Source organism: Bufo gargarizans, chromosome 10 (assembly GCF_014858855.1).
Source record: "Bufo gargarizans isolate SCDJY-AF-19 chromosome 10, ASM1485885v1, whole genome shotgun sequence".
Lineage (NCBI taxonomy): Eukaryota > Metazoa > Chordata > Amphibia > Anura > Bufonidae > Bufo > Bufo gargarizans.
This window is the reverse complement of record NC_058089.1, coordinates 52,499,419-52,513,800: the sequence shown is the minus strand read 5'-3', so window position 1 is coordinate 52,513,800 and position 14,382 is coordinate 52,499,419. Positions and strand designations below refer to the sequence as shown.

Sequence of the window (14,382 nt, the reverse complement as noted above, 5' to 3'; positions counted from 1 at the left end):
GAAGAGGCTTTCGCACAGCATAATGGCAGACGCCAGTAAGAAGATTAGGAAAGTGAATGCGACTGATGACGGGGCAGTTTTCTAACCGTGTTCACAAAGGACACTCAGGATCCAAGAAAGAAAGTGGGCGACATAAATGATAACACAGACAATGCTTTTTAAAGAACTGCCAGCAGATCTGATGGCAGACGAAACTTGGCGCTAAATTAATCCTCATAAGAATAAAAAAAAAAAAAAAAACACACACACACACACACACACACACACACACACACACACACACACACCGCATCAACAATATACAAAAGAAGACTCATGTAGGCAGTCAGGAGAAACTAAGAGCAAAATCAAATCCGTCAGTCCGAGGGTCCTGCTCTCTGGGGGCTCCACGTCCCCACAAACAGGGGCAACATGTGGAACACACGCAGCCGGTATCCGTGTTTTGTGGATCTGCAAAACAGCAAACAGTCGTGTGCACGAGCCCTTCAGCAAATGGCATTTATCATGTAGAGAAAGTTAACAGAAGGCATTACTAATTACTAATGTATTGTGATTGTCCCCACCAGACTGGAATTGGTCAGCACTGTCACCACTGCAGCCAATCAAAGGCCTCAGTGGTCACATGTGCTAGGACGGCACGTCACAAGTTAAAGCCACTTCCGGTCTAGTGAGGAATCGTCTGGGAGCAGATGGACGACTGGTTAGGGCTCCTTCACACTTGCGGCAGGACGGATCCGGCAGGCTGGTCTCCCTGTCGGATCCGTCCTTCCGCTGTTTTACCGAGCCGCCGCTCCGTCCCCATTGACTATAATGGGGACGGGGGCTGAGCTCCGGCGCAGCACGGCAAAAGCCGCCGGACTAAAAAGTCGGACATGCAGGACTTTAGTCCGGCGGCTTTTGCCGTGCTGCGCCGGAGCTCAGCCCCCGTCCCCATTACAGTCAATGGGGACGGAGCGGCGGTCCGGTGAAACAGCGGAAGGACGGATCCGACAGGGAGACCAGCCTGCCGGATCCGTCCTGCCGCAAGTGTGAAGGAGCCCTACATGTCACAAACATGGAGGTTGTCAGCTCCTAGGCTGAACCCCTTTAACCTCTACCCGTAACGCATTTCTTTCACCTTCCAAAAGATCTGTTTTTTTATTGGCGCCATGTATTTTACCATACAACGTGAGCGTTAGGGGGTTTAGTTCTTACACGGTTACCTCTGCGGTAAAAATTACACATTAAAGGCTCGTTCACACAAACGTATTTTGCGTTCTGCATTCAGTCTGTATACGGAACCATTCATTTCAATGGGTCTGCAAAAGATGCGGACAGCACTCTGTGTGCTGTCCACTTCCGTTGACCTCTCAAAAATTATGAGCCATGTCCTATTCTTGTCCGTTTTGCGGTCAAGAATAGGCCTTTCTCTAATAGGCCTCCTGTTCCGTTCTGTAAAAAAACAGCACAGTTGTGTGAACGAGCCCCTAAGGGGGTCATTTATTAAGACTGACATTTTAGACACCGGTCTTAATAAGGCTCTGCGCTGGCGCATCCAACGCCAGTCTAAATCCACGCCAGCTCCCTTGCTGGCGTGGATTTAGATCATTTTCTATGTCTAAGGCTAGAAGCACACGACCGGATGCATTCTGCAGCTGCCAAATTGCGGATCCATCGTGACAATGCCTATCCTTGTCCGGACAAGTTCTATTTATTTTATTTTTTTGCGGGGCCACGGAACGGAGCAACCGATGCGGACAGCACATGTAGTGCTGTCCGCATCTTTTGCAGCCCCATTGAAGTGAATGGGTCCGCACCCGAGCCGATGCAGAACCAAACCACGTTCGTGTGCATGTAGCCTAAAACAGACATAGAAAATGATCAGTGAGACGGAACCACTTTTTTGGACCCGACACGAGCGGGGAAAAGTCGCAGAATGAGGCGCAAATAACCTTTGCACTGCAATCAGATAAACACCTGAAAACAAGGTGTAATTTACTAGCTGATATACACCAAACTCCATTCTGTGGGTCTGTACCATTACAGCAATGTCACATTTATATCGTTTTGGTTATGTTTTAGTATTAAAGGATACTTTCACACTAGCGGCAGGACGGATCCGACAGGCTAATTCGCCGTGCCACCGCTCAGTCCCCATCGACTAGAACGGGGATAGGGGCGGAGCTCCGGCGCAGCACGGCAGTTCGCGGTGAGAGGCCGCCGGACTAAAAAGTCGGACATGCTGTACTTTTAGTCGGGCGGCCTTTTGCTGTGCACTGCCGTGCTGCGCCGAGCTCCGCCCCCGTCCCCATTATAGTCAATGGGGACGGAGCGGCAGTCCGGCGGCACGGTGAAATAACGGCAGGACGGATCCAACAGGGTGAACAGCCTGTCGGATCCGTCCTGCCACTAGTGTGAAAATAGCCTAAGAAAAACTGTCATAAATAAAAATAAAAAACCCACAGGATTATTTAATATAAGGGCTTGCTCACACGACCGTGCCGGGTTTTGCAGTCCGCATATTGCGAATCCGCAAAAAACGGATGCCGTCCGTGTGCCTTCCACAATTCCCCTTTACAGAAATGCCTATTCTTATCCGCAAAACAGACAAGAATAGGACACGATTTATAATTTTTGCGGAGTGCTACCTGCATCTTTTGCGGCCCCATTGAAGTGAATAGGTCCGCCACCCAAGCTGCAAAAAATGCGGCTCGGATGAGGAACCAAACCACGGTCGTGTGAATGAGCCCTACGATTGAACAATCCTGAATCTGCTGACATTTCCCGGGCAGTGCAGATGAATACGGTATTTTCTTGCCTCGGAATAAATCTGCGCAGAATATTGACCTTGAGTTTTACAACCCATAGTTTACTCATGACTTCAGCAAATTCCGAACGGAAACTGAGCCGGCAGATCTGCAGGCCAATCCCTGCATTAGGATTTCTGTCTGTAAGGAACCTTTCTATGGCTATTTTATTTTACCCCCACCGAAAGGTTTCCTCAAAGTGCAGGTACACGTTAAAGGGATTCTGTCACCTCCCCTCAGCCAAAAAACGATTTAAAAGCAGCCATGCAGCACAGCTTACCTGGATTAGGCTGTGCTCTTTTATCTTGAAATCCGTCCAGCAGTTACTGCAAAAAACGACTTTCATCGATAAGGAAATGCGTCCTGAAGGTGCCCAGAGGGGCGTTTTTTTCTTCCTAGTGAGCCCAGTACCGCCCCTCTTTCAGTGCCCAGCCCGCCTTCCTTGTACTGTCTAACTGCCGCCCCCAGCCTGCCACAGCCTCCCCTCCCTCTCCTCCCCCTCCCTCACGCCAAACGAAGTCTCGCACAGGCGCAGTACCCACTGAGGGCTGCGCCTGTGCGATCAGCAGGAGACTGAGGGCAGCAGCTTCATCCTCGTCACTGGGCATGCGCTGAGCCCAGTGACGTCCGATGCTCGCTCTTCCCTCAGTCAGCAGGGAAGAGCGAGCATCGGACGTCAATGGGCTCGGCGCATGCCCAGTGACGAAGATGAAGCTGCCGCCCTCAGTCTCCTGATGATCGCACAGGCGCAGCCCTCAGTGGGTACTGTGCCTGTGCGAGACTTCGTTCGGCGTGAGGGAGGGGGAGGAGAGGCTGTGGCAGGCTGGGGGCGGCGGTTAGACAGTACAAGGAAGGCGGGCTGGGCACTGAAAGAGGGGCGGTACTGGGCTCACTAGGGAGAAAAAAACGCCCCTCTGGGCACCTTCAGGACGCATTTCCTTATCGATGAAAGTCGTTTTTTGCAGTAACTGCTGGACGGATTTCAAGATAAAAGAGCACAGCCTAATCCAGGTAAGCTGTGCTGCATGGCTGCTTTTAAATCGTTTTTTGGCTGAGGGGAGGTGACAGAATCCCTTTAAATAAAAATACTGCTTTGTGTCTACAACTCCTAGTCTTCCGCCAACGCTTCCCCATAACGCCACTCGGGGAAAGAGGTAGCCCGAACGTCAAGGAAACTTCCATCACCATAACCACCATAGGGATCCTGCAATCCTGCGTTTGAGTGCGTCCTGGGAGGCCAAGCAAGACGGCCACAAAAGAAAACCGATCCGTCGGCCCATTGACTTTCACACTACCTTTTTTTTTTTTTCGTTTGGCAGGGCGTTTTGTACGGTCCATATACGGAACCATTCATTTCAATGGGTCCGCAAAATAAAAAAAATAAAAAAACGGTATGCACTCCGTATTTCCGTTTAAAGATAGAACATGTCCTATTATTGCCTGCAAATCAACAGAAACAAAAAAACGGAACAACGGATCCGTGAAAAACAGACCGCAAAACACTGAAATAGCCATACAGTAGTGTGAAAGAGGCCTTACAGTGGTTCTAATGCCGGATCCGTCTCGGTCATTTTAGCGAAAATACAACCGGATCCGTTCAGAACAGATGCAGACGGTTGTATTATTATGACGGAAGCGTTTGTTGATCCATGACGGATCCAGTAAAAACGCTAGTGTGAAAGTAGCCCAACTACTGCATGCCGGATACTATTATAAAACGGAGGTCAGGTCTGGATACTGACTGGAAAGTAGCTTTAGAGAAAGAGACTAAGGCCTCTTCCACACGGGTGCGAATTCAGCGCGGGTGCAATCCGTGAGGTGAACGCATTGCACCCGCACTTAATCCGGACCCATTCATTTCAATGGGGCTGTGCACATGAGCGGTGATTTTCCCATTTTTACTGGTCTGCGCATGCACAGACCGGAATGCCGGATCCGGCACTAATACATTCCTATGGAAAAAATGCAGGATCCGGCATTCAGGCAAATCGTCTGTTTTTTTCGCCAGAGATAAAACTGCAGCATGCTGCGGTTTTATCTTTTGCCTGAAAAAGACTGAACTGAAAACATCCTGAACGAATTACTCTCCATTCAGAATGCATGGGGATATGCCTGATCAGTTCTTTTCCGGTATTGAGCCCCTAGGACGGAACCCTATGCCGGAAAAGAAAAAAACTAGTGGATTTCTGTACCAAAAAACGCACGCTTTAGGCCTCGTGCACATGACCGTTGTTGTGGTCCGCATTCGAGCCGCAGTTTTTGCGGCTCGGGTGTGGACCCATTCAGTTCAGAGGGGGCGCAAAAGATGCAGACAGCACACCGTGTGCTGTCCGCATCCGTTGCTCCGTTCCGTGGCCCCGCATAAAAATAAACTAAATACAGCTTGTCCTATTCTTGTCCGTTTGCAGACAAGAATAGGCAATTCTACAATTGCGGAAGGCACAGGGGCGGCTTACTTTTTTTTGCGGATCCACGGTTTGCGGACTGCAAAAAATGGAACAGTCGTGTGCATGAGGCCTTACTTGCATTTATTTTATTTTTTTTAACGTGGATTTGACGCGGTTTTGCTGCAGATATCCTCCTTGCATTGAATAGAGTAAACTCTGCACACACAAAAACAGGACAAAAAACAAACCAAAAAAAACAACAACTGAGATTCTGTGTATTCCAAAATCCCCAGGTCAATCCCACACGGAAAGCGTACACAACATTTGTGTAAGCTCATACGCTTTATTGGTGCGGCATTACGCTGCTGTTCTTCGGCACAGAAAAAGCTGAGCGTGATCTGCAACAAGTGTAGGTGGCCTAAAGGGTTCATCGGTCAATAAATCAGGCAGTTGGAGCGGATTTTTTTGTAGTTTGACGGATGAGTTCTAACTGGCGCAAAACCGCAGACAGATATATCCTCAAATATCGAAAAATTAGGTGAGAATTTTAATTTAGCGCACACAACGATTTTGGCCGTGGACTGAGGACAGACCTGAACCTCCGTGTATCTGTTTTCTGTGTCCATCCCTTTTTTTTTTTTGCAACCCATATGCAGAACCATTCACTTCAATGGGGCCGCAAAACAAACGGAAATGACCCTGTGTCCGCCAAAAAAATAATAATGGAAACTATCCTACTATTCTCCGCATTACGGACAAGGATAGGACCGATCTATTAGGGGCAGGCCGTTCCACGAAATGCGGAATGTACAGGGGCGGGATCTGTGTTTGTCGCACTGCCCCTATTTTACCACTTTTTAAAACACCTGTATAACAATATCTGTCGCACGCAAATTTAGAAAGTTTCAAAAAACGGGTTGCAGGACAATTTTACGTAAAAAAGGATTAAAACAGTTACAAGATAACACGAATGGCGCTAAATGGCAAATAGACCTCGAAACTTCAATCCGGCCACCGCACCACGAGGCGACATGTCCCTTCTTGGCGACGTTTTACACCGCTGGCCACGCACGCTGCGTCCTATTCAAAGCAATATTCGAATTTTGACTTGCAGTCGGCACCAGCATTCTGTCAGTATAAACCACAGTGTGAACTGGTCCAAGCCACAGGAAAGAACACCAGGTGGTAAATGCTCTGTATGGGGAAAAACCGCTATAAAGTTGCAGCTCAGATCAAGTTGTTTATTTTTTATTTTTGTGGCAGCACCCTATCTCCAGACACAGGAGCAGGGGGCTATGATATCGCAAGTTCCCTCATACACACCTTGGACCTTGCGTTTTCTGCCCTTTCAAAACAAAGCAATCCAATAGCAAGGGAAACCATGACGGCAACACAAGCTGAGACTCAGGGCAGTTACCGTGTACCCCCAAATACACCACAGCCCACGTGACTAAATCCCCCCTAAAGCCGAAGATTACAGTTCATTTCACCGACTCACCGTGTAAATGTCAAGGCTGTTGTGAGGTCGGCTGACTGACTCCAGTCCCAGACACGCCTCTAATAAAGAAGCTCCCGATTGGCTCGCTGTCTCGATTCCCCTCATCTGATTGGCTGCTGCGGCGTCACGCTTTCCCGTGGTGCAGCGCGTTGTTGACGGGTGAAGCAAGATGGCTGCGCCCGGTTACCGAGGCGTGAGTGATGGAGCTGGGGCCGCTGAGACGAGCTTTCGTAGAAAAGCGCGGGGAAAGCTCCCGGCCATCAGCGGGACCCGGCCCTCCGTGCACAATGGGCAGCTCCTCGTCTCCACCGGCGTGCCCTCTCTGGATCACATCCTAGGTGTGTGGAGGGTGCATGGTGCCATAGCTGCGGTATCTGTCAGGTGACGCTGTCATCCGTGTAGTGTGCAGCTGACCCAACACTGAGGGCTACATCTACAAATTGTAGACTACAATGCATGATGGGGCTATAGTAGACATGGATACATACAGTATATAGGACATGCATTACAGAGATCTGTACAGTATATAGGACATACATTACACAGATCTGTACAGGATATAGGACATACATTACAGAGATGTGTACAGTATATAGGACATACATTACAGAGATGTGTACAGTATATAGGACGTACATTACAGAGATGTGTACAGTATATAGGACATACATTACAGAGATGTGTACAGTATATAGGACACATTACATAGATCTGTACAGTATATAGGACATACATTACAGATCTGTACAGTATATAGGACATACATTACAGATCTGTACAGTATATAGGACATACATTACAGAGATGTGTACAGTATATAGGACACATTACATAGATCTGTACAGTATATAGGACATACATTACACAGATACGTACAGTATATAGGACATACATTACAGAGATGTGTACAGTATATAGGACGTACATTACAGAGATGTGTACAGTATATAGGACGTACATTACAGAGATCTGTACAGTATATAGGACGTACATTACAGAGATGTGTACAGTATATAGGACATACATTACAGATCTGTACAGTATATAGGACATACATTACAGATCTGTACAGTATATAGGACATACATTACACAGATCTGTACAGTATATAGGACACATTACATAGATCTGTACAGTATATAGGACATACATTACACAGATCTGTACAGTATATAGGACATGCATTACAGATCTGTACAGTATATAGGACATACATTACACAGATCTGTACAGTATATAGGACACATTACATAGATCTGTACAGTATATAGGACATACATTACACAGATCTGTACAGTATATAGGACATGCATTACAGATCTGTACAGTATATAGGACATACATTACACAGATCTGTACAGTATATAGGACATACATTACACAGATCTGTACAGTATATAGGACATGCATTACAGAGATCTGTACAGTATATAAGACATACATTACAGATCTGTACAGTATATAGGACATACATTACACAGATCTGTACAGTATATAGGACATACATTACAGAGATCTGTACAGTATATAGGACACATTACATCGATCTGTACAGTATATAGGACATACATTACACAGATCTGTACAGTATATAGGACGTACGTTACAGAGATGTGTACAGTATACAGGACATACATTACATAGATCTGTACAGTATATAGGACATACATTACACAGATCTGTACAGTATATAGGACATACATTACACAGATCTGTACAGTATATAGGACATACATTACACAGATCTGTACAGTATATAGGACGTACATTACAGAGATCTGTACAGTATATAGGACATACATTACACAGATCTGTACAGTATATAGGACGTACATTACAGAGATCTGTACAGTATATAGGACATACATTACACAGATCTGTACAGTATATAGGACATACATTACAGAGATCTGTACAGTATATAGGATATACATTACACAGATCTGTACAGTATATAGGACATACATTACACAGATCTGTACAGTATATAGGACATACATTACAGAGATCTGTACAGTATATAGGACATACATTACAGAGATCTGTACAGTATATAGGACGTACATTACAGATCTGTACAGTATATAGGACATACATTAGATAGATCTGTAAAGTATATAGGACATACATTACACAGATCTGTACAGTATATAGGACATACATTACATAAATCTGTACAGTATATAGGACATACATTACACAGATCTGTACAGTATATAGGACGTACATTACATAGATCTGTACAGTATATAGGACGTACATTACACAGATCTGTACAGTATACAACTGTAACCAGGATACGCCATCAATGCCAAATAAGAGCAGGCCCCACCTCGACTCCTATCACCGGAGCAGGGCCCCTGAAGGGAACGGAGAGAGCAGCCATACATGCGGGGCCACCCTCTGTTCACCAATTGTGCTCACTTGGCTATTATCGTAATTCCAATAGCGCCTCACGAATGTTGCGTGCCCTCCTTTACATTGGGGGCATGCTCTTGAGCTAGGAGCTGAGGTGGGACCTGCACCTGTTTGACACCGATGGCGTATCCTGGAGATAAGCCTTCAGTGCTTGAAATGAACCAATCATTTTACACAAAAATTCGGGCAGCCCCTTAAAATAAATGGAGGAATCAATTCTCACCCCTTATCTCCCCACTGCTTTCAGTGCTGCGCCCCAGATTCTCCCCACCGGTGACGTTCCATGCACACGGATCACTGGCGTCTGTTGTGTAAAGGATGTCACTGCTGAGTCCGGTGCTTGGCTGCACGGTGATCTGCGTGTATGGAATGTCACTGCTGCAGCCAGGCAAACAAACAGCAGCGGGGAGGACCGAAGTGCAGTGCTGAAAGCAATAGGGAGACATGCCCAGGGGTTGCCTGAGTTTTAATTTAAAAGTTTTTTCCAGGCTCCTGATATTGATGACCTATTCTCATGATAGGTTGTTAATATCCAATTGGTGAGTGTCTGACACCTTTCCCCTCAAATCAGCCTCCTGCATTTGGAAATCGAACAGGAAGCATAGCGCCGTTCAGAGTGTAGTGGCCGTGCCCAGTTACTACAGCTCACCTTCTATTCACTTCAATGGGAGCTGAGCTGCAGTAACACAGTACGGCCACTACACTTTGAACGGAGCTGTTGTTCCTGTTCTATTCTCAGTGCTAGTTTCAGCACCAGTGCAGGGTGTCGGATCCTCACCAATCAGACATTAAAGGGGTTATCCAAGTTCTATAATGCCCCCCCATATGCCCTTGTACTTACCTCGCTCCCCGTCACGCGCGACGCTAGGGATGCTCGTTGGCTGCCTTCTCCCGACGCTGGATGTTTTCATCCGCTCGACGGGGAGATGCAGCGGCAGCCGTGGCGGTATGAGAATCAATGCGAGTGCCGGGGAGTGAGTTAAGTACAATCTGTGTGAGGGGCCCAGTCATATCGTTGAGCATTATAGAACTTGGTGACATATCCTGAGGACAGGTCATCAATGTTAGGAACCTGGAAAACCACTTTCAGTTGAACACCCCTAGTGATACCTTTCTCTCCCATCCCAGCACCGCTAGAGTCCCCCACTGCTTTCTGCTTCCCGCTCCCTCCTTGCTACAAGGCCCATTCAGATAAATGGGTCAGTTGCAGAAATTTCTGCCACAGATCCGCCATGTGTGAATTCACCTTTAGAGCACTATGAGTCTACTGAAAGGTTCCCTTCATTAAAACTGTCCTAACGCGTCTCCCCACATCCCCTGCCATCCAGCCCTTATAGCCTGCATAGAAGTCTATAGTAAATCTATGCAACATCTGCACTGACTGATGTGAGAAGGAAAAGTTGCATGACACAATCACCGTATCCTGTGAATGGGATGACTGCGGACATTGCATAGTGCTGTAGAGCTTTGCAGCCCTAGGTGTATTCTTCTCACAGGTCTAAGGAGCATTGACAGTTGTGAGGAGACCCCTAAGAAATATCTGATCTGGCCGTTTATGATGACATCTGAATACTTCTGGCTTCTTAAGGTGGATTTAGACGAGCCAATAATAATAATCCAGTTTATCGGGAATGACCATTCTTGCTGTTCCCATCTAAATGTGCCAGTGATCCCCCGATGATCGAGCAAAATGCTCGGTCATCGGGTGATCCTGTCGTTCGTGTAGGCACCACCGATCGTTTCTGGGCAGCAGATCGTGTGGTCTAAACAGTCTGCTGCCCAGAAACCATGATTCTGTATGAGGACCAGGGATCACAATAGCAATCCCTCTTCCTCACGCTTTGAAGGAGATCGCTGCATTTAAATGAACGCGTCTCCTTATCGGAGCAATCGCCCGCTCCATCGGCCTGTCTAAACCCGCCTTTAGGCTGATGCGCTGTTCTATAATATGGTGATTGTATGTCACATTCAGTTTGTTTTTTTTAGTTGTTGTTGCTAATGCTGCTGCTTCTTCTCTCCCACAGGCGGTGGTCTTGCTGTGGGGACACTACTCCTAATAGGTCAGTGCTGCGTCCTCTGTGGTGGTAAATGTTCATCTATGTTTTTATATTGCCATAGATCGGGGAGGCCGTGATGTGGTCGTCTTGCTCTTGACTTGCACGTAGCACCAAGGGATGGGTTGGGCCGCAGGGATGGGCAAACTGCGGCTCTCCAGCTGTTGTAAAACTACAAGTTCCATCACGCCCTGCTGTAGGCTGATAGCGGTAGGCAGACTGGGGATACTGGGAGTTGTAGTTTTACAACAGCAGGAGAGCCGCAGTTTGCCCATCCCTAGGTTAGGGTAAGTTCAGTTTCTGGGGAATTTGCAGTGTGGAAGCAAATCCACCGCAGAACGATAAATGTGGATGGGGTTTTGAAAACGCCATTCACATGTAGCAGAAATTTTCATTGTCAAAAGTGAGCATGCTGCAGATGTGCACGACCGCAGCATCCTCACCGCAGATTTCGCTTCTTCATAGTGTGGGTAAGGGTACTTTCACACTTGCTGATCAGTCTGAAAAATGCCTGATCATTCAGAAAAATGCATTGCAATACCGGATCCGTTTTTCCGGTGTCATCAGGCAAAACGGATCCAGTATTTATTTTTTTCTCATTTTTATTCCGGAATTTTGAATGCCGGATTCGCACTAATACATTCCTATGGGAAAAAATGCATTCAGGCAAGTCTTCATTTTTTTTCGCTGGAGATAAAACCGTAGCATGCTGCGGTTTTCTCTTTTGCCTGCTCAGTCAAAATGACTGAACTGAAGACATCCTGAACGGATTACTCTCCATTCAGAATGCATGGGGATATACCTGATCAGTTCTTTTCCGATATAGAGCCTCTGTGACGGAACTCTATGCCGGAAAAGAAAACCGCTAGTGTGAAAGTACCCTAAAACATGCAGATTTTGCTGTGAAGTCTGGTATTGCACCTCCAGCCTATGCACTTGAAAAAGATTCAGCTGTAATACCAGACATAGCCCTTGGACAAGAGTGGCGCTGTGTCTGGGGAAAAAAACAGCAGCCCTTTTACTGCTGGTGCACATTAGAGATTTCTGCTTTATTATGCTCTTAAGGCTATCTGCACCTTAGGGGGCATTTTACTTATTTTGGGCTAAAAAAATCATTTTTTCAATTGATCTTTATTAAAATTTTCAGCAGTTTTGTGACCTACATGGTTAAGCTTCAGACTATTTGCAGAGTATCTTACTTTCAGTTTTACAACGACCTGTCAGGTTGCTGCACTAATGGCTAGATGTATAGCCCTTATCTCTGAATTTCTGACAGCTCATGAACACTCATAGCTAAACTGATAAGAATATGGATTAGATGACTGTTTATGAGCTATCTGACCTTCAGAGATAGGGGCTGTACATCCAGCAATCGGTGGAGCAACAGGAGATAGACTAGGTTTTCCAATCCTTTTTTTTACTGATAAGGGTACTTTCACACTTGCGTTGTTTGATTCCGGCAGGCAGTTCCGTTGCCTGAACTGCCTGCCTGATCAGGCAAACTGTATGCAAACGGATGTCATTTTTTCTGACTGATCAGGCATTTTTCAGACTGATCAGGATCCTGATCAGTCAGAAAAATGCCTGATCAGTCAGAAAAATGCCTGATCAGTCAGAAAAATGCATTGCAATACCGGATCCGTTTTTCCGGTGTCATCAGGCAAAACGGATCCGTTTTTTTTTTTTTTTTTCATTTTTAAAGGTCTGCGCATGCGCAGACCGGAATGACGGATCCGGTATTCCGGTATTTTGAATGCCGGATCCGGCACTAATACATTCCTATGGAAAAAAATGCCGGATCCGGCATTCAGGCAAGTCTTCAGTTTTTTTCGCCGGAGATAAAACCGTAGCATGCTGCGGTTTTCTCTTTTGCCTGATCAGTCAAAACGACTGAACTGAAGACATCCTGATGCAAACTGAACGGATTACTCTCCATTCAGAATGCATGGGGATATGCCTGATCAGTTATTTTCCGGTATAGAGCCCCTGTGACGGAACTCTATGCCGGAAAAGAAAAACGCAAGTGTGAAAGTACCCTAACCTATCCTCTGGATAGGTCATCAGTATCTGACTGGTGGTGCTCGACACTCGGGACCACCGCTGATCAGCTGTTTGAGAAAGAACTGCACTTGTAGTAGTGCCATATGCTTTTCACAGATTTATCTAGGCCACGTCACATCATGTTCATCGGTCCCATGGCCTGGGCACAGCTCAGACCCATAGAAGTGAATGGGTCTGAGCTGCGATACCAAGCATAGCCACTATACAATGTGCAGAGGGAAGCCAAGGCACTACGGCAAGCACCGGTGCCTTCTCAAACAGCTGATTGACGGAGGTCCCAAGTGTCGGACCCCCACCAATCAGATACTGATGACCTATCCAGAGGATAGGCCATCAGTAAAAAAAACAAAAACGTTGAAACCCCTTTAACACTGTAGGACAAAAATTTGTAAAAAAAACAAAATATTTTTACACCAAAGTTGATAAACAAAAATGTGAATGGTGTTTATAGCCGAGGCTGCACATCCCAGGTTGCAGTAACTGGGTGGACTGGACCCGGCTTTGGGTCATTGCTGGCTCTTCAGCTAGACTACACGGCAACATGTGACCTGCGACGTTGCATCTGATGATTTTCAGCGGGGTAGCAATGTGACACGCTGTTGAAGTTTTGGTCGCAAGTCGCACACAACGTATAAATCGTAGACCACAATGCAGGTTGCAGCTCTGAACTAGTTGCTCTAGTTGGTCATGTGACTTTTGTGAGACTTTTTGTTGTGTGACATATGTCGATGTGTAACCCCAACCTTAAAGGGGTGTTCCTATCTGGGACATTGATGGCATATCACTAGGATATGCTATCAATGTCAGATAGGTGCAGGTCCTATGTCCAGAGAGCAGCTTGCGCATTCATGGTCACCCTCCGTTCACCGCTTCGGGAATTCCAAATTTCCTGATCTTCCATAGCGGAGAATGGAGAGTTGGCCACGCTTGTGCCGTGCGCTCTCCGTTCGCTGCTATGGAACTTTCAAAAACAGCCTTCCAAGGCTATTTTCAGAACTCCCATAGAGATGAATGGAGGGCATGTCGCGCATGCGCCGTTTGTACTCCTTCACTTCGGGGGCCCGCTCTAGATAACTGCCGGAGCTACACCTATCTGACATTGATGGCATATCCTAGGGATATCTGGATATGCCATCAAAGTCCTAGATGGGCCAACCCCTTTAAGGTGGGCTTACACT

At 46.6% G+C, this 14,382-nt stretch overlaps 2 protein-coding genes across 4 annotated transcripts in view; one reads left to right on the top strand and one right to left on the bottom strand.

Annotated features, from left to right (window-relative positions):
• Positions 1-6,739, bottom strand: part of IMMP1L (inner mitochondrial membrane peptidase subunit 1) — a 52,749-nt gene extending 46,010 nt beyond the window's left edge. The window contains exon 1 of the mRNA XM_044270251.1: positions 6,672-6,739. The gene's annotated coding sequence lies outside the window, so the exon portion shown is untranslated. The remainder of the gene's footprint in view (positions 1-6,671) is intronic.
• Positions 6,740-6,814: 75 nt separating this feature from the next.
• Positions 6,815-14,382, top strand: part of ELP4 (elongator acetyltransferase complex subunit 4) — a 242,131-nt gene continuing 234,563 nt past the window's right edge. For all 3 annotated transcript variants that reach the window (XM_044270248.1, XM_044270250.1, XM_044270249.1), the window contains exons 1-2: positions 6,815-7,009; positions 11,114-11,149. In XM_044270248.1, the coding sequence (XP_044126183.1) occupies positions 6,841-7,009; positions 11,114-11,149 (205 nt within the window). In that variant the 5' untranslated portion in view covers positions 6,815-6,840. The remainder of the gene's footprint in view (positions 7,010-11,113; positions 11,150-14,382) is intronic.